Here is a 21,201-nt window from a genome sequence, read left to right as displayed (position 1 = left end):
CACAATGATCCTACAACTAATTTGTACAGAATTCTGTTATGTTTTTTCAAAAATTTACTGTTTCAGGCTTAGATACAATTGGGTGATTGTAATTTTTCAGTTGCATTCAGAGTCTTTCAAGCTAAGGAGGTACTTCAGTGGTGAATCCCTGTGTGGAGGCTGTACTTTGGCAAGCAGTTCCCTCGGAGTAAAAGACAGGGATTTCAGGGATCTTCTTTGAAGAATCCCATGGAAATTGGCTCTTCAGGGAAGAGGGTTCTGAGAGAGTTGGTTGGTATTCAGGGATTGCTTCTTCCAGGCTTAAGAACAATGCGTCCCAATGAGCAAGAAATCAGGCAAAGGGGGCAAAGAGACCTGTCATTACTCAAGACTCCTGTCATTACTCCAGTGTAAGCAGGAAACATACAGGAGATGGAAGCAGGGTCAGGCCACTTGGAATGAATATAGAGATGTTATCAGAGTGAGTAGAAATGAGACAAGGAAGGCCAAGGACCATCTGGAAATAAATCTAGCCAAAGATGTCAAAGACAAGAAAAAATCTTTTTCTTGGACATCAATAACAGAAGTAAAACAAAGGATAATGTGGGCTCATTACTAAAGAAGTGGGGGACCCCGGTAAGAGAGGATGCAGGGAAAGGAAAATTACTGAGCGCTCACTTTGCACTGCTCTTCACTGACAAGACCAGCCCTCAGGCATCTCTGACCCAGAAGACCAGGGTAAAGGAGTATTTCTTTGGTCAAGGAGGATTGGGGCAGAGAACGCCTAAGCAAAGTTGACATCCACAAGCCCATGGGCCCTGAAAGGATGCATCCAAAACTGCTGAGGAAACTGGCAGACACCATAGTGAGGCTGCTCATGATCATCTTTGAAAGCTTGCAGCAATCAGGAGAGGTACCTGAGGACTGGAAGAAAGCAAGTGTCATCCCAGTTTTCAGAAAGGGCAAGACAGAGGACCCAGGGAACTATTGGCTGTTCAGCCTGACCTTAGTTCCCAGAAAGGTGAACGAGTGCCTCATTCTGGAGGCCATCTCTATCCACATGGATGACAAGAGGATGGTCAGAAGTCAGCATGGATTCATGAAAGGGTCATCATGCTTAACTGCCCTGATTGCTTTCTATGATGAAACAGCTACCTGGATGGATGAGGGGAGAGCAGTGGATATTGTGTACCTTAACTTCAGCAAGGCTTTTGACATTCTCTCTTGCAACATCCTCATAGGCAAATTCAGGAAGTGTGGGCTACATGAGAGGACAGTGAGGTGAATTGAGAACAGGAGATCCCAGAGGGTCATAATGAGTAGCACAGGGTAGAGTTGGAGGCCTTTCACTAGTTATGTTCACCAGGGTTTGATACTGGGCCCAGTATTGTTTATGTTATTCATCACTGACTTGGAGGAAGGGCCAGAGGCCTTCTCAGCAAGTTTGGTGATGACACAAGGCTGTGAGGAGTGGCCAATACTCCAGACTACTGTGCAGCTCTTCAGAAGGACCCAAATAGGGTGGAGGGAGGGACAGAGAAGAACCATATGAATTTCAGCAAAGGCACATGCAGGTCCTGCACTTGGTGAGGAATAAGGCCATGCAGAGGCTGGGGGCCAACCTGCTGAGAAGCAGCTCAGCAGAGAAGGAGCTGGTGGTCCTGGTGGACTACAGGCTGTCCCTGAGCCAGCAGTGTGCCCTGGGGGCCCAGGAAAGCAATGGTGACCTGGGATGCATTAGGAAGAGCATTGCCAGCAGGTCACAGGAGATGATCCTACCCATCTACTTGGCCTGACCTCACCTGGTCACATCTGGAGTGCTCTGTCCAGTTCTGGATTCCTCAGCACAAGAGAGACATGGAGCTCCTGGAGTAAGTCCAGCAGAGGACTCCAACAGAGTCCCTTAATATCCACGAAGAGGATTAAGGGACTGGAGCATCTTTCTGATGAGGAAAGGCTTAGAGAGTTGGGCATGTTCATACCGGAGCAGAGATGATTGAGAGGGGACCTCCTTGTCTGTAAGTATGTGAAGGGAAGGTGTCAGAGGACAGAGCCAGGCTCTGCTCAGTGGTGCTGAGCAACAGGACATGAGGCGAGGGGCAGAAACAGATGCACAGGAAGCTCCACCTGAACATGAGGAAGAGCTGCTTTCCTGAGAAGGTGACCAAGTGGTGTGGAGTCTCTCTCACAGGAGATACCCAAGAACAATTGGCTGCAATCCTGTGCCACGTGCTCTAGGATGACCCTGCTTGAGCAGGGAGGTTGGACCAGATGAACCACTGTGGTGCCTTCCAACTTGACCCATTCTGTGATTCTGTGGTTTTGTGAGTTGAGGGGGTTGCTACAGAAAAAAACCCACATTGTAGTGTCTGTCTTGCAATGTGGAAGTTGCTGCAGGAATTTTTAATGAGCATGATGCCATGTGGCTGAGATGTATGGGTAAACCAGCTTGAAATAAATTTTTATGTCTTTCAGATCTAATGCTAACGTACCCTCAAACATGCCACTCTGCCACTCCAATCACCTTGTTTGGGTTAGATTACCTTATATTGCTACAAAACTTTTGTATCTGTGCACTGAGATGAAATTATCTGTCTCCTCTAACTTAGTTGGAAAAAGATAAATCACCATATGTGAGGTTTGCAGAGCTTGTTATCACACCTTCTATATGGACATTACTAGCAGTGTCAGTACCACACTGTCTAGATGGGCTAGGTATTAACTCAACTTCCATCTAATTTGCCTTCTTTCTTAACTTAGTAGTACTGGGCACTGTAGAAGTATATATATAGAGAACCTAAGTTGTACAGCACTGCTATAAGAATCATCATGAGCAGCATCACTGTCAGTTAAACCCCAGAGTCATGTTATAGTACAGAAAACTTTCAATAAGAACACGTATCATAAAACATACAAAATTTCCTCTCTGTAACTTGTCTCTATTACAGGATCTGCCCCCTGTTACACTGCATTCCACATCCACCCTTAAAAGCAAGACCATGTATGTAAATAATTTTTGTTATGAATCACTATAGGCAAAATATCTCTATATTTGAATCTAGCCACTTAACATGTATATTAACTAATAGTTGTTTCTTTTGGCAGGTGCCCTTAAAGCAAAATAAGCTAGATTACTAAAGCAGTCTGTGGGACAGAATTTAAGGACATAGGGAGTGATGAAATAAATAATTTTTGTCTATGATAAAAGTAATATATTTAAAATTGTTTTGGATGCAACAGAAGGATTTATGATGACTTCAGCAGAGAGTTTTTTGGTGTATGGAAGTTGAGAAAACAAGAACTCTAAGTCGGTAATACTTACAAGCGTTGGGAGTTTGTATTTCAGGTAATAGTTAAATTTCATTTAGCAGTTAGGAAATTTTACCCTGAGTATGGTGTGGTGTTGCCAAGTCTGACCATTCAAAGACTGCAAGGCATCATCAGATTATTACAAATTAAAAGACTTGACTTCTTTTTATTTACTCTCTGTACTTTCTTTCTAGTGTTTTAAAACCTTCATTTATTGCCATGAGGGCTAGCAGTGTTTTGTTCCGAAACAGAGAAGAAGATCTTGTGTTTAAATAATAAAACTGAGGCTTAAAAAAACTCCTTTCCTGCTCTGGCAGCACTCCTGGTTTCAGGAAACTGGCAGCCCTGTTGTGGCTCTAGTAGGTTGCCTTGCTCAACTCTCTGAGCAGCGTCACCTCATGAAGGTATAGGCAGTGGTTCCCAAATAAATGGACTTAGAAAAAAACCCCAGTGTGTTTGTGTTTATACAAATCTTATGACTTGCAACTTTTGCATTTCATGTATCTCGAGAGACCAGCTTGCAGGTCCTCCCTGATCCCTGGAATATAATAGGAAATTCCTGGTAAGTCACAGGTCTGCTCCAGCTTTGCTAGTTTGATGCTCCTTGATGTTCATTTGCTTCCTTTAAAGCACTTTATTTAGTTTGTAATTAGATTAAATTGCTGCTGTGGCTGAGCTATTTATGATTTTTAATGTAATTCTCCAAATTTGCATTCCCACTGAGAAAAATGAATTAAGTTTTGCAAAGGCAACTTTGGAATACATTTTCAGATTTGCAAAAGGGTTTTCAAAATTTTCAACCAAACCCCAAGCCCCAGTGGGACCTCCCATACTTAAAAGACATCAAAACTTGGCTTCTTATATGCCTCTTGTACTGCAGGATCACTGACAGCCTCTAATCCTTCCAGACTTCACAGCATGCTCTGAAAATTGCGATTTCCTTTTCCTCTTTGAAACAAATTCTTATCATTTCTTGCATATGGTATTACAGCTGACAGCATGTAGTCCCAACCTGAATACTAAGACTGTAATTTTGTTTCTTGAGTTGTGCTACAGTGTATAAATTAATTCAATTGGACTTTCAAGGTAGATGCCACCAAAAGGAAATCTCAATTAATTTACACATGACAGCCAGTTGGCATTGTGTTCTTTGCTGACCACCAGCTGATTCACATTTTTACAGCTATTATTTTCCCAATTTGAATTCTACGATTTCTTGAATCATCAGCTTTTTCCAAGCCTCACTGGATGCTATTTGCACAATTAATCATGCATTTTGTCTTTTACTTAGCACATTTATTCACATAACTGCAGAATTAGTTAAGAGAAAGGGCAGAATGTGACTTCCAGATGAAGTGGAAAAATAAATTGTTGTCAGTTTGGGCAAACAGCTACATGTCAGGAATTCTGGAAACCACATGTAATGACTGAGATAACTGGGCAATGAAAGCTTTCTGCCAATAGGGGTGATTACCACATCTTACTGGTATTTTCAGTGTTGGGTAGGACAGATCATCTGGCAATTAAAATGTTGCCAGGCTGTATTCTGATTTCATGCTCAGATTTACTAGGGTGTCTACCTGTGAAGTTATATCTAATTTCTGTTCACATAAACAAGTTTAGAATCAGTCCACTGTTTTCATTGGGAAGGTATTTGATGATGTCTGCCTTCTGCATTACAACATAATGTTTTTCCGTGTTTGTTGAAAGAAACTTTTAATTAGCACATGGGTTTAATTTTAATGTTTGGCTGTTGCAGGTTTGGTTTCATACAACAGGTACAAATTTAAAGAATTGTATAAAGTCATGCTGGAGTGGGCCTCTAATTCTCTGTATCAGGAGATACTTAATTCTACCTAGAGGCTCCTGAAAAATGTGTGGCAGTTTTAACACCAGTGTCTTAAAGCCCAAGAGGATGGGGCTTTTATCTGCCCTTAAGCAGTTTGTCTCAGCATTGTCAGACTCACTTGCTGGAGAAATCCTGCACAAGTGCACCTGGTACCCTTTACCAGAGGGTTTGTTAAATCTGCAAAACTGAAATTCGCAAGTAAAGGGACAGAACTTGAGCTGGAAAACAGATGAGGGATTTCCCACTTCAGTCAGGTGGGCAAGTAAGGGCACATTCTTCCTGGAGAAAAGTCTCCTTTCCTGTGATGGTGCTGAAGGGATGTTTTAGTTTCTTGTGTGGATGTGCATGCAGAGGACCTTGAAGCTCATCATAGGTTATACCCTACTGATGTCCCTCTCTTTGGAGAGAGACTCTTGCAAGGGAACACCTTTTCAAAATAGGGCTCTATTGCATGAAAATATCCACAGAGGACCATCCATGGGTTAATGACCAGTCATGTGTTTTGGTCCTTGTTGGGACATTTCTGAAGGACACTGAGTATCAAGGAAGCAGAGCTCTTTCCTGCTCTTAGTGATGTCCCCTGTTTTAACTGGCAAAGAGAGGGTCAAGGGCTTGCACAAAGACTCTGAGGATGCTCCATCATTCTCCTTTTTGTGTACTTTGTAAAGATGGAGCAGAAGAGAATACCCCGTGTATCCCCTGGAAACTGCGATAGGTCCTGTCAATCAGATGTCTACAGATTGGATCTCTGGGAATGCAGACTTTGTAAGAGCAGAGTCACCGGTGAAGGCATTTGGTGTGGTACCACATGTGTTAATGTCGGCTGGCGTCCCCTCTGTACCGTAAAGATCCCTATTGGATAGTGGCACAGTACTAATTCTTGCATGTGTTTGTACCAGTTTTACTTGCTTTTTCTAATCAAGTATTTACAAACAATCCCATCATAGTCTCTGGCACCATGAGGCAGCTCTCTGAAGGAAACCATTAATTTTCTGCTGTACAGCATCAGTTGATTAGATGCTTTGTGGAGAAAGAACTGATATGAAATTACAGAAATGAAAACAGTAACACTCCTGCCAAACACTGTAGCCTGTTGCTACATGTTACTTTCGTTCATCAGCCGTTTTGATTTGTTTGTCTGAAGCGATGCTAGTGAATGAATCTTACTGGAGAGCTGCAGAGACTGTGAAGCAGTGCTCTGGAGCACAGGAGCTTGCCTTCCTTGCTGTCTTCTATCAGTATCCCTGTTCCCAACACCAGAGGTCAGCTGTCTACTGTTCATTTGAAGCCCTTCCTGCTCGAGCTGTGGCATCTAGCTATTACAAAGTATAAGGAAACACACGAGAAGATCATACCCTCCTCTGGGCCAAACATAGCTTGCAGGATGGGTGAAGGTAGAACTACCTATGGGCTAGGTAACCTGTATTGCACTTCTCCCAGAAGAGGTAATTTCTAGTTGCCCTTCCCTTCCATCCTGCAGTTAACTATTTGTTGTTTAGACTGACTTCAGAGCCAAAGGATGTGACAGCTCCTCCAAGGTGACCTGGGATTGCAGAGTGGGCAGGATCTCTGCCTGCCTGCTTTGGTTACTTACATGGTCTTCTTTGCTGTCATGTCCAAGTTCTTTTCTGCCTTGAGAGTCTGTATTTTCCCAGAAGAGGTCAGGCAGTGCTGCTTTCCCCCTTAATGATGAATAAAACAGGTGAAGGGACTCACAGAATACAACAAATACCCAAATCAGTGTTCATTTCATGTCCTGTAGAACAGGCCTAGAAGTAGAAGGCTCTATTCCAGCAATTCCCATAGAGGGCCAGTGACTCCAGAGGAATTTTTTTCAAATAGGTCATTCAGCCTGGAGTGCTGCTTCTCCAGACTTGTGCCACCACACCATGATTCTGTTCTGGAGAATCCCTGGCTTTTCCCAAGCATCCCATGCAAAGAGCAGGAAGCTACCTAACTCAGCTGTCCTTGCTAACTGGCATCCAGTCAGAGAGCTGGGTCACTGGTGCCTTTAGAGGCCTGTTCCTCCTTAGGCTTATTTTAGGAATTGCTAGTTATATAGTTTTATTCATGTGATGTCACCATCAGTACCCTAAGATGGCAATGTCATTTAAAGTGATTGGTTTTTTCAGCCACGTCAACAAGCACTTGATCACTAGGGTAAGAACACAGAGGAGGGAAGAAAAATTGGCAGAGGGAAAGAGAAATCAGCATTTTTAGCAGCCACCCATGGTTGGATTGCTTTGTGGCAGACTGGACTTGAAAATATTCTCCTGTCTTGATACACTCTAAGAAAGAAAACTTGCAGCTAAATCTGGAAGAGCAGTTGCAGAAAGGTGTCTAAGGAGGTCTGGCATGGGATGCTGGATGCATTCAGCTCTTAGAGGGTAGCAGGAGGGAGAAGGTTCTGCTTCTGTGTATGATGCTTCACTGAAATGCTGTATGCAGCTATTAATAGTTCAGTCTTCAAAATGGATATTAAAATTGAAAAACTTTCAGGGATGAGCCGCAATATAACTTACGTTTGAAAACATTACCTTACAGTGAAATTCTTCAACAGTTCAGTTTGCCTTATTAAGGGGAAGATTAAATACTGATTTGATTACTGTCCATTAGTTACTTGAAGGGAAAGGAAGGAGATATCTTATAGAACAAAACCCTTTCATCTTACTTTTTCATCTGGGACATAATCTAGCAACTGGAAGTAGAAATCAGAGATTTTAGAAAGCTGGAAATAAATTGAATTTTTAATGGTGGAAGTAATTAAGCATAGGAACAAATAAAGGATTTATTCATCACAACTATCTCCTTTGGCCTTAGAATTTACAAATCTGCATTGAACACATTCCATCATTAATTCTAGCAATATGTAAGTTACTTTGTGAGCTCCTGAAGTTAGATAGCTTGTCATTATTCCTAGGGCAGAATGGTACAAAGAAATTGTAAAAGGCCCCATTAAAGACTTTTTCTTCAAAGACTTTTCTATCTTTTGTTCTGGAGATGAGTGAGAATCATTTTTCAACAGAATGCATTAGTAAAAACCTGAGGGAAATCTATCTAATTTAATGTTTTCATTAGTTGAAACTTGTGAGACATTAAGAATATTCTTAGCTTACCTTTGGTTTCTTGATGCTGCAAAGCAAACCCATGTATTCTACAGCGTAACATTTTCCTCTGCTGATCCCTGCTTAGGGAACTCAGTCATGGTTTTCAATTCTCCACTTCATGCTTGGTAATATTTGCTAGGCTGCCAAACTGCAGAATATACCCAGAAATATCTGGATGCAAACCTCCACTGAGTCATATAGATCACTTCAGGTTAAGATTCTAGCAGGAATATTTGGAAAATTCTGACCATTGAAATATAAGTGCAGATTAAATTTGCAGACTTCTGAAAATTTTAACATCAGAACAGTAAGAAAAACTGCACATTTTGTGAGTTTTTGTTGTTTTGGTTTGTTTTTTTTTTAATTATTTTGCATGTTTTGTTCTTATGGATATCACTTTGCTGTATTATATGGGAGAGAGGATAAAAGGGAGTTTTAGGATACTATGAGATGAAGTCAGCTAGGGAAGGTAGGAAAAACGTATTCAGGGATGCTTAACTCTGTATTAGTGAGGGATCAAGGTGGTGAATCAGTTAAGTAGCTTTGAGTTGTTTGACCCTTTACACTTCTGTTTTCCTGGCTATAAGATGAGGAGAATACAGCCTTCCTGTGTGAAGAACTTGAGGCTCACTCTGTTTGTAGGACTGGATTACCTAGACATCCTGAATTTTTCAATATTATCGTACTGGATTTCGAACACTGGTGAAATTTGGCAAATGACTGCTGTTGGGAAAAGGCTCACCTGCAGTAAGAGAAAGGCAGAAGGTATTGCTCAAAGAGCTATTGCAAACTCATTCTGTCCTGAGGTATTCTTACCAGATTCCTCCAGGCATGAGAAAGCTGGCTAGGATTCATTGGCATTCTCCAACTCCTCCCATCAAATGGTGCCTGATGAAGTGTTTTGCACCACTGCATAAGAGATCTTCATAGAGCGACAGTTGTATCAGCTCTTCTTTCGTTGGGTGAGTTCTTAAAAGAGAAACCAGCACTCAAGATGCTGATATTGATCCCCACCTTGGTTCACAAGTGATAGGAGATTGATGCTCTGGTGCAGAACATCCTTTCTAGATGCTATGCACTCCCAGGCTTCTTCCTCTGCTGCAGAGATGCTGAAGGGAAGACTGACTGCCCAACAGCAGCCTGCCTGGTGGAGACAGGAGATAATGGAGAGATAAACTGCCCTTTAACTCCCATAGCAAATCCATGTGTTGGCTGATTTGGTTTACAGAGTGATTGGCTTATCAGAGCTGGGAACCTGTCACTATAGAAAAGGGAAATTTCTTCTTTTGTGGATAAATACCTGATGGAGGGGAATGACAAAAGCAGAGACAGACTCTCCTCAGTGGTATCAAGTGAAAAGCAAAAGACAATGGACGTGAGCTGAGACAGATAAAGGTTCCTTTAAACATAAGACAGAACTTCTTTACAGTAAGGGTGGTTGAGCAATGGAACAGTATTTCCACAGCCTAGAGCAGCTGTGGAGCCATGGCCTTGGAGATATTAAAAACCTGACAGCACACTCCTGGGCATCATGCTCTGACTGAGTTTGCTTTAAGCAGGAGCGATTGGAATAGATGTTCTCCACAGGTACCATCCATTCTCAGCTATCCTGTGATTCTGTGATTATTTTCTTTCTTTTTCATCTTTTATCCATCACATCTAAGGGTAAGCCAAAATTTGGCCCACAGTTTGCATAGATACTTGATGCTTTATGCGAGCTTTTGGAACAGTTTGGAACAGTTCCATTCCCTAGTAACAGGCCACTCTTAATTTTCATGGTGTATGCTTGTGAAAATTAACTTCAGGCGGGCCTGGATGTGTGACTTTGCTTCTTCCTTGCTCCTCTATCAAATCTGGTTCTTCTGCCAAATGTCTTCAAAAATGTTCTCAAAGCTGCTGTATCATTTCTCATTGTCTCCTCCATGGTCTGAGCTGTACATGTCCATCTCATCAAGCATCATCTGTCTGCTTCCAAGAGGCCACAGCATATTCATAAACTTTCCTGTCCTTCACTTTCAGAATACATAAGCATCTTCTGCACTGTGCATCCCCCTCATTGCTCAGGAATACCGAGATGTTGGCAACTTGGCTTGTTTGCAGGCTGGTGTGATTATCCAAGGGCAGCAATTTGTTGCTGTCCATTTGTGGCATGATCCAGGACATTGCTAAACGATGCGTGCCAGGTGGAAGCCCACACTTGGCCACTTGATGGCACTCTTAAATGTTTAGTTCCTTGTAAATACTCTCAAGTATTCCAGTTTGTTAGAAGAGGGATAGAGGAAGCACAGCTATTATACCAAAATTGGAGCTTACGTCAATGAAAACGAGAAAGGCAGGGACAGAAGTTCGGCTGATTGTGCCAACTGCTGCCCTGCGTGTAATGGGAGGATTAGCACTTGTCCAGCTTCCCATCACCAGAGTACTCTGCAGGGACAAGAGTGCTTCCTACTGGGTGTTTGAGCTGGGAGTGTCCTTTGCTCCCTGGTTTCGGGGGAGCTGTAGAAGCGAGTTGTATGAGATTGTTAGTCTGCCTAGCTGAGGGTCAAAACAAATGCATTCCCGAAAACAACAAAGAGTGTTGCTTTTGACATTACTGATATACAGAACTTTTATAACTCACATCTGTGATGTGTATCCTCAGAAGAGGATATGAAATATGGAAGAGTGAGAAATATGGAGAAGAAAAGATGGAGACCACAGTGGCTGGTCTTGACACAGCAGGATCTGGAATACAAATCTCCCTATTGCTTGTCTTGTGCCTTTATCATACAAAACAAATCATAGAATGGTTTGGGTTGGAAGAGACCAAGATTGTCTTGGTCCAACATCCCTACTAAGGATAGGAATACCCTCCACTAGAACAGGGTGCTCAGAGCCCCATCCAACCTGGCCTTGAGCACTTCCAGGGATAGGTCATCCACAACTTCTTTGGGCAACCCCTACAGTAAAGAATTTCTTCTTAATATCTTATCTCAACCTACACTCTTTCAGTTTGAATCCATTCCTGCTTGTCCTGTCACTGCACACGCTTGTAAAAAGCCTCTCCTCTTCTTCCTTGTAGGCTCCCTTAAGGTACTGGAAGGCCACAATTAGGTCGTCCTGGAGCCTGCACTTCTCCAGGTTGAACAATCCCAACTCTCTCAGCCTTTCCTTGTAGGAGAGGTGCTCCATCCTTCTGATTATCTTTGTGGCCTCCTCTGGACTTATTCCAGTGGGTTGATGTCCTTCGTGTGCTGAGGACTCCAGAGCTTGACACAGTGCTGCAGGTGGGGTCTCACCAGAACAGAGGGGTAGAATCCCCTCTCATGACCTGAAGTTTGCATTCATAACATGCAGGCAGTCACACCATTACTATTTACATTGTAAAACGATGCCCTTATGAATATCTTATTTAAAGAAGAAAAATTAAAAAATCATTCTAGTGCATGCTATTCTCATAATGCAAAACCCTGTATGATCAGAATGAGAAAACTCTGGGTTTACCTGGAGCATTGCAAACTCTTTTTGTAGTGCTGACCTGCTCATCTTCATGTGAACCAAGGGAGAGCTGATCTGAAAACCAGATCCTCCTACTCTTTTCAGGGAGGTGCTACATATTTCCATTCTGTTTTCCCCTGTTCTTCTTTGCTTCTAAGCCTCTGCTCTTACAGGCACTGACAAACAGCACATGGTTCCAGATGTTTCCTAAATACTAACTTTTGTTGCCCTTAGTTGACTGTGGTTTCTCTTGTATTACTTTGCCAGACTGTAATTTAGAGTAAGATGCAAACATACCTGACAGCTCGTTTCCTTAAAGGCTGTTTATATCTATCCATCTGTGCTTCTGAGGTGTGGGTCTTGCTTCTGACATGTGTGGAGCCCATAGTAGTTATTAGGACTGTGACACAGCCTCAGGACATGTGTAAGTTACAGCTTGCCTTGCCATCTGTCAATTTTGTCTTCTCTAAAAAGTCCAAAAGACTTAGAAATTCTAGTTTTGTACCTCTGCTATAACTGCAAATTCTGTGCTTCCTAGAAGTCCCAGCTAAAAATATTAACTGGATCAGGAGTAGCAGGAATTAGTCAAGCAGCTGGTAAAAGGTGTCAAACAGAATGTTAAATTTGGCATTCAAGCATCTGAATCAGCATAAGCCAACATGATCTATGATTTGCCTCCTCTGCACTGGTGGACTTGCTCAGCCTTTGCAGATCTTGCAGTATCAACACTGCTAACTGGATGGTACATATTTCCTTGGGGTAGGAAGTGCCTGTGCTCTCGGAGTTCAGGCCAGTGCAGGTGGTCTTGACGGGGGTGGTTCAACTTCCACTGACAAATGTAAGAAAATAAATGCTTTCAGAATTATCATTTGAAACAGTGTCTCAGAGGGGGTGCTGTTGGGGTATGTAGTGGCCCTGGAGCTAGGCATTGTTTTTGTTGGTCCTCTGGGTGGGAATATAAACTCACAGCAGATGAAATGTGTGACTGATGAAAAGGCAGGTGAAGTTGTAAATCATGCTGGGAACAGAGCTGTCGTACAGAGTGATTAATCTTGTGGTAAGCTGGAATTATTCAAACCAAATGCATTTTAATGCAGCCAAATATAACATTATACGTCTCTAGACAAGGAAGAGTGCTGTGTTTTGAAAGGTGGCATCTCTAAAAAAAAAAGAAAAAAAAGAAAAAAAGAAAAAAGAGATAAACCTCTCACTTCTTTGAACAAGTAAGAAATTTGAGGTCCCAGTGTGATATCTTGGCAAGGAGGCTGAACAAGATTCTGGTGTGCAAACAGGGAATCCTGAGTAGCAGTAGAGATGTGATTTAAGCATTAGTGAAACTGATACTGGAATACTATGTTTGGTTCCAGAGCCAACATTTTTCTAAACATACAGAAAAACTACAGGTAGTTCAGAAAGAGTCTCAAGTTGATTAAACAGTTGGAAAGGATGTCCTAAAAGTGGAGAGAGGACAACATCCTGTTGAAATTTGGACTGGAAATGAATTTTGTCTGTCCCTAGCACAAGTCCTAGTCATGTGATGTTCTCCACAAATCTCTGGAAAGTTTCTTGATACTCTACTCTTCTCCACATTGTTAATAAGTGCCTTTCTCTTTGTGGATAGAAAGGCAGTGCCTTTGGCTGGTGTTGCAAAGCTCATATTGGTTTCTGGCTTTTTGCTGAGCAGCCCTCTCTATGCAGTGCTGGTGAAAATAAATGGGATTTCTGAGTTCAGGGTGTTGAAAGTATGTTGAAAGGTGACTAGCATTCAGTTTTAAAGTATCTTAATGAAGAGAAGCACCAGATATGAAAGAAGGCCTTTATTCAGTCAAGGTAGGCATAGTAAGAATTAGCAGTGAAAAGCCAAGTGAGTCAAACAAGGAATTATGTGCAGTTTCTAAATCACTCAGATTGATCAGATGTTGAAAACAAACTGCAAAGTGAAACAGTGGCTTCTCTGTCTTTTGAGATCTTCAAATGAAATATGCATGTACTTGCCAAAACCAAGTTATCAGGCTCAAAACAGGATATGCCAGTAACATTTTTGAGCTGTGAAATAGAGGAGGCCAGGCCTTCTGGCCTTGAGCTATGAAGCAGGGAATTCTCAAAACATTTTCTTTTCTGGGAAGGGACTGTTTTGAAAGTTCAGTGTGAGTCTTCTCCCTGCCCGCAGCATGGTTTTACAGCCAGATCCGTAGTAATCTGGGATATATCAACACAGCAGGATACTTGAGAACTTCTGGGCATTTTAGGGAATAGGAACAGAATGAGCACCAGTGATCCTGGTTTAAATTTCTCAGGAATCCTGGGATGGAGTCCTCTTGAGCTGTGAAGTCCCAGCTCTGTTCCCTGTTATTCTAGCTTGCTGTGGTGTCTTTGGCAGTCCCCTCCACTGCCTTTTCTCATTCTGTGAAAAGAAGTGCTGCGTATATGGGCTTAGAGCACTCTGAAGTGCTATAAAACTTCCAGTTATTACTTTACTCCTCAAGAGCCTTTGAAACCACATTCAGCACATACCCAAACTCTCTGAGTGCTTGGAAAGATTTGTTCTTTCCTGATTTTTTGGAACTATTGTCATACAGTTAAGCTCAAAGTGCCAGCTGTTTCCTTTCTTGCAGCACACCAATTCTGCAACTGCAGCAAAGTGTGGAGTTGGCAGAGCTATTTAAATAATGTAGGAGAGTCTTGCTAGAGCAGTGCAAGCTCACCCAGCTTGTCTCACAGCGGGTTAGATTAGCCTGTGCTCAGTGCCCTGTGCACAGGGTTTGCTTGCTGACAGAAAAAAAATAAAATATTGAAAGGTCACAAATTTGTGACTTGCTAAGTCATCTGTCTATGACATGGAGATGGAGGTACAGGAATATTCTTAGATTGCGCTCTGGGTTTCGTAGACCTATAATTTGCTTGGAGAAGTTTGCTGGTCTTTTTTCTCCTCTAAATATCTGAAAGACAAATAAGTAGCTGAGGCTATAAAATTTTTTTGTCTTTGAAACTAATCTCTCCTCCCCAGAGGAGATTGTCTAACAAATGTAGAGCACAACCAGCACCATCCCTTGGCTTCTAAGAAATCCAAGCCTAAAGGATAGAGCCCCAGCCAGCCAGCTCATCAAAACGTGAGCATATCTGGGAAAAGAGAGTAAGTGTGCTTGTGTAGCTGTGGTGCTCAGAAAAAATAGCCGTTCACAAATGTACCTTTCCATCTTGTTTTTTGGTGGTGGTGGGATTTTTCTTTCCTTTTTTTTTTTCCTTTTTTTTCCCCTCTCTTTTTTTTTTTCAGCATGATGATATCTTGTTCCAAGCCATATCAGTGAGACAGCTGGCAGACTTGATTTATAGAAAGCCATGTATCACAGGATCTAAGATATAAGGCTGCAGTGTTTTGGGCTTTAAATCCTCCAAAGAGAAGGTAATTTGCCAGTTCATCATGCAAGAAACTGGAGCACTGGCTTCTTGTGTAGTAAAAATACCTACTCATGATCATGGAGGATCCCTACACTGAGATTTGTTATGTGAATGCAGGATTTATCCTAAGCATTGTACTTTCTAAATTGAGGATACTGATGTGTTGACCATACCGGTTCAGCCACTAAGCATTTTGAAAGAAATCAAGGAAAACCACGTATTTCTCATGGCTTTGTTGGTGAACCAAGTGGGAAAGATGTAATTAAAATTTAAAAAAAAAATAAATCTCTCCAGCAAACAAAATGCTTTGATATGATATTGAACATTTGCTGATTCTTTTAAATTCTAATTCAAAGGAATAATATAAATGGGAAATCTGTTATAACAGACACTCAGTAAGCATCAGAACAAAAGATTTAGATGCTTTTTAGAGTTTTTGTTTTACATGAACTATTTGGTGATATCACAGTGATATTCTGGGGTACTTTCCTACCACTAAATCAGAATTTTTCTGAGAAAGGTTTGGAGTGAATGTGTCCAGCTTTAAATGCAAATGTGGAGGAATGTTTTAGACAGTGTAAATAGTTGGTTTGAAACCTATTTCTGTTTGCATGAGATACTTACAGTCTCAGTTTTCCATGTTGAGACCAGAATCACACTATCTGCATTTTTCACTAGTAAAACTTGTCTTCTCACGTACACTTGTTACATGTCAGTGTCTGAAATTTATCCTCTGCTCAGGGGAACACTGAGGATCCTCATGACATGCAACTCATTACAGCAGGAGCTTGTACACTCTCCTCTTCTTGCTGTGCTGCTCCTGTAAAGAACAAGCCCTGCTGGCAGTGATTATCAGAAAAACTGCCTGATATCTCTAATATCTCCAGCCCTTGTACCTCAGAAAAAAAAAGGCAGTTTGCACTTTGAGGATCTACATGGGGCATCTCAGTACATGCTGGTGCATCCATGTGGTGCAGAGCAGCTGCCTCTGAAGCTGCTGCTTTCACTTCGAGCAGTGGAATCACCATTTTCAGCTCTTGGGTCTGCACCCTTTGCTTGACAGTGTGCTCTGTGGTCTTCTAACATTGAATCACAGAGCTACCTGCATGCCAAGAGACTAACTACACAGGATTTTGGGGCACAGTGCAGTGCTAGTTTTTACAGAAAACCACAGATGTGCTGCTGTGAGTATGTGCTGTACCTGCCCTTCTGGAACACTGAATATCACTAATGAAATAAGCCATTTTTATTTATTTATTAAAGAACATGTATGATGTGTATGTCACCATTTAGTATTCTGGGTGATAACACACCCTTCATTAACATGGATTTATATTCCAGAAGGTTTTACTGGGGCTTATGCATCTTGTTTTGGTGTTAATCATGGGTTATTCTCATCGCATTGCCTTTCATGAGGAATAGGCTCTACTTTAGCAATCGTATTATTCAGACTTATGTGTGTTCACACATCTGTGCTCTAGCCCACATCACAATATCTCATAACATAATAATAGCATAATGAGTAGGGTGCAGCTCCTGTATTAAGGTGGGTTTACCAAGTCAGTAGTAGTTAATAAAGTCAGTGGAGCATAGGGAGTAAATCAGCAGATTTACTCGCCTTTAAGGTGAATTTTCTGCACTCAGTGAAGTGAATTGATTGATTTCTACCTATGGTGGCAGGAGCTTGGGCTGAGCATACATGCAGACACACATAGACCTGCATTTGGGTGTTGTAGTCTGCAAAGTGTTTCATTCTCCCACAGCTTCGTCCCAAGGCTTTGCTCTTCCCCTACCAGGCTACCCTCCAGGTGGACTCGCTGAAGCTGCTGATTTCATCTGATAAAGGCCTGCTCTGTCACCTCAACTGAAGAATGTGGCTGGCCTATGTTCCTACCAGATCACTGGGGAGAGAACAGCCTCCAAAACCATTTCAGATCTTTGGTGGCTGAATTACCCTCTGAAGAGGTTTCTCTTCTGCTGTCTGTACAGGGAGGTGGGGGACAGCTCTCCAAGGCTCCTCAGCACAGTGCTAACAAATAGAAAATTAATGTGCCCCACAGACTTACTGGAAATATACCTGACTGGTCATCACACTCCAGGAGAAATAAGATAATGAAACAGGTTGGATTCAAAGGCCAATTTGACTTCACAGTCCATTCTTCTCCAAGTCACTCCGGGTGGTCATTTCCACAGCTTTCCTAAGTGTTTTTGCTCCTGAGGAGAGCATGGATTCATCTTTATCATGGATGGACCTTGATTAAATAGAATTCAATGACATTACTTGGCTGAGAAAAAAGACAATTCTGTGAATTAAAAGAACTGGGCAAATCTCTAATGGAGAAAACATGTTCACTTCTTTTTTAGCTAGAATTCTAGGAATAAGTTTCCCCTCATCCAAGAAAAATGTTAAAAATGTTATTTGGGTTCAGATATGTTTAAAGTAATGCCAGTTTTGGAATCTCACCTTTCTGATCAATGAAAAAGCCATTTTCCTCATTTATTACCAGCATGGAGAGACCTGTGAAAATAGAGTATTTTCACTGTCCAATACAAAGCAGCAGTTTTGTTGATATGTGTTTCTTTACTGATTCTTGGAATGTTCTCTACATGGCCCTGATAAATTTGAGGTTCACAAAGTCTCTATCAGCATGCTGATTTGGGATCAGCTTACTGCTAAGGAGAGTTCTATAAAGTTAATGTTATCTCTGGAGTACACATTTACCAAGTCCTAATCCTGCAGATTGCACAAAATGTGAAGAGACGTAGGAAGCATTTTTAAAAGAAGAGGACTGTTCTGGAAATAGGATGTATAGGGAGTACTTGTAGCTCAGAAAGAAGTATTTATTTCCCATATACTGGGCGCCAGCAGGCATTGACAGTAATAAAAAGCACTAGATGGTTAGAATACTCTCAGAGACAGCATTGTTTTCATAGATTAGGAAAGTTTCTTCTTTTTTTCTGGAGAGCTTATCTACATCGACAGCTTTTCTTCCCCTTTCAGAGAATTTGGAAATTGTTTTTTACATCACTGAAAAATCCCGAGAATTGCAGAGGCAGTCAGGGTATGATAAGAAAAAAACATAAAAGAAAGATGGTCCTACTGAGAATAGGAAGAGCTAATTTTAGCAGTGCAAAGGAAAGGTGAAAGTAAATAGAAAAGAGAATGGAAAGTCTTGCCAAAAAGGAGTTTCTGTGCCAAGCAAGGAGATATTGGACATAAACAGAAAATAAAGCAGTAGTGACTTGTGCATTTTCCACTTAAGAATAATGGCAATGGATATGATGCTTTATAGGTACTTTAATAAAATGCTTTTCTTTGGAAAAGCAACGGAGGCTGAAATATCAAATATTGCCAATACAGAAACTGAAATGGCACTATCCTTGGTTCAGCCTGTATGTCTGCAGTGTTAGTGGAATCCTTAGTGGGAATGACATATCTGTGGTGTAAAGTATGTTCATATTAAGGCACACCAGTGTGACCATTTGGTCCTGTGACTGATGTCCTTCCCACATAACTCTGCATTCAGGGGTTTCAGGCATAGGTGGATGCTGTCAGACTGTATGTTTCAATAGCTGGAAACTGATTTAACATCTCTTTGTTTAGATGACTTCATGAAGCAGGGCCATGGCATGGTCCTGCTCTACACCCTGAAGAACCCCTCCTTCCCAGAGTACATCTACAACAACCCCAGTGGCGTCATGTGCCTGGACTTCAACAGTGAGCACCCCCACCTCATAGCAGTGGGCTTCTATGACGGCAATGTGGCCATCTACAACCTGAGGAAGGAAACCTCGCAGCCCAGCTACAAGAGCAGTGCTGAGTCAGGAAAGCACTCAGGGCCAGTGTGGCAGGTAAGGCTGCTTTTCCTTTCCTACAAGTGGGCTTTAAATAGGGCTGAGTTTGGGCACAGCAGGAATAGTGCTGTATGGGGAAAGCTGTAGTTTTAATACATGCATTTTTGATTGATTATTAAGTTATTTTTTCAAATTAATTTTGAAATGCGCAGAGCATATTTCAAAAAAATGGAATTATGGAGGCAAAGCAACTGCATGAGTCCTTGGTCCTCAACAGAAAGTAAGCATGTGAGCAAAAGTTTGATATAAACAATTATTTCTCCTTAATTTTTTTTTTATTATAAATTACTTCTTTTTGGAGAAGACCTGATATCCTCTGTGTATACCAGCATGCAATGTTGTTTATGTTCGAAGTAGAAAATCATAGGGCAGCAAGTCATAAGCTGTGTGTAAAACAAGTGCATGAGGTCTAAGAGAGATCTGTTGGACACAATAAATGCAGGGGCAGCTGCCTGTGGAACTGGCTGCCAGTATGATTCAGGATACACTACCTTGTAGCTGACCTTGTAATTGATCCTGAAGTACTCTAGTGAATTAAGGATTGTGATGTGCAGGTAATGCTCTTGAAGTAATGCCACTCTGGCATCTGTCACATAGAGCCACCAGATGGATGGTACTGTGAAAGATCAGGGTGAATATGCTGCTATATCCAGCTAACTTTATAGTTATGCCTACGATGTAATCTGAGCTCGGATTGAAGCACTGTAAGTTATATGTGCTTCTGATCTCATTTATAGCAGTAGAAGTGTGGCAGCACCTATTTCAACATGGTCTGTATGAGCCTATTGGAGTGTGTATCTGATTTGCCAGCCTGGGCTACAGGTGTTGCAGCTGTAATTATTGCTGCCACCTGATTTAGGCTGGCTAATATAGTCACATGTCCCTTGTACTTTGGCACATGCTGTGTGTGGATTGTCTCCCAGCCATGGCTCCTTATTATTGCATCTTCCAACAAAAGTCCCAGAAATCAAGGGAACCTGATAGGACTGCAGATGAATGTGGAATATGCCAAGAGCAAGACCTGTGCTTGCCATAAACAGAAAGTTTATGCAAATGTAACATTTCGGAGAAGGCCTGAATTTTATGTTTCCTACTTGTCTGTCCAGAGCTTCTCCTTGAGCAAATAATTATAGCTCTTCTTACAGGTTAACATGGTACCCCAACCATGGGCTGTTATCGTAGTACAGTGTGTCAGGCACACATACACACACACACACTCACACACAGAGAAACTCCTCCCATACAGAGAAAGCTTCTCCCACTGCCATTTAGGCTTACAGTAGAAAAGCCTGGCCAAATAGTAAGTCCTATGTGCAGTTTTTCATGGCCTTACTGCAGCCTGCTATGGGAGGTCACAGTTGTTACTGCACACTATAGATGCCAGAATCCCACATCATTTGTGCCCCAGATGGAATCGGGAAGGAGAGCGTAAGCTTACGTGCTGTTATTAGCAACCTCATCCCTACAGACCAGAAGCAGGTACATTCAGAAGTGGAAGCAGTCTGTAAGGGGTTTTTAGAGGTAGGTTTGTGTGTGCCCCTGGGCGGCAATGTGGCTTAGAAGTGAAAAAAATCAGCAGGCACTCTAGGAAGACACCACTGAAAAGGACAGAAACTAGCTCATGGTTTGGGATAGGTGTAGCGATGAGTAGGCTGTAGTTCCTGCTTTTTTATTTCCGCAGATCGAGTGGTAAGAATAATTATTCTGAGTTTTCTTCTACAATAAGAAAATTTCTTAGTGGAAGTCGTTCCTGCGCATGGCAGGGGCTTGGAACAAGATGGCCTTTAAGGTCCCTTCCAACCCAAACCATTCTGTGATTCTATGATTAAAGTGCCAATATTTTTACTAAACTTTAAGATTTTTTTACTTGCTACAAAATCTGGTGAGCAAAGTTAGGAATTAGGTGATTGTACAACAATCCAGAGAGCTTATACCTCTGTTGGAAAGATGTAAGCATTTGTCAACATCAGCCCAAATATTTAGAAAAGGTTTTTGCTCCATTTAATGGGAAGAAAATCAACACAGACTATCTGTTAGGGTGAGACATTGGATTGTTTTTCTTCATTCAGCATTGAATGATTCTAGAAAGTGATGCCTTGTTTCTCATATTTGGCTCATAGATCCACTATTCTCCCTCACCAACATTCTAACTAATCGAGACCTGGTCTTTGTCTAGATCCTAGACCTCCCTTTTGCAGAAAAAGTGAACAAAGTAGAAAAGTTACA

General features: G+C 41.7%; 1 protein-coding gene across 2 annotated transcripts in view; it reads left to right on the top strand.

Annotated features, from left to right (window-relative positions):
• Positions 1-21,201, top strand: part of DNAI1 (dynein axonemal intermediate chain 1) — a 142,330-nt gene that overhangs the window by 48,305 nt on the left and 72,824 nt on the right. For both annotated transcript variants that reach the window (XM_050328807.1, XM_050328805.1), the window contains one exon: positions 18,725-18,972. In XM_050328807.1, coding sequence (XP_050184764.1) covers positions 18,725-18,972 — 248 coding nt within the window. The remainder of the gene's footprint in view (positions 1-18,724; positions 18,973-21,201) is intronic.

The sequence above is a fragment of the Myiozetetes cayanensis genome, unplaced genomic scaffold (assembly GCF_022539395.1).
Source record: "Myiozetetes cayanensis isolate MyiCay16 unplaced genomic scaffold, myiCay2020 scf4, whole genome shotgun sequence".
In the NCBI taxonomy this organism is placed as follows: domain Eukaryota; kingdom Metazoa; phylum Chordata; class Aves; order Passeriformes; family Tyrannidae; genus Myiozetetes; species Myiozetetes cayanensis.
Note: the sequence above shows the minus strand (reverse complement) of the source record. Positions and strands in the feature narration are given on the sequence as shown.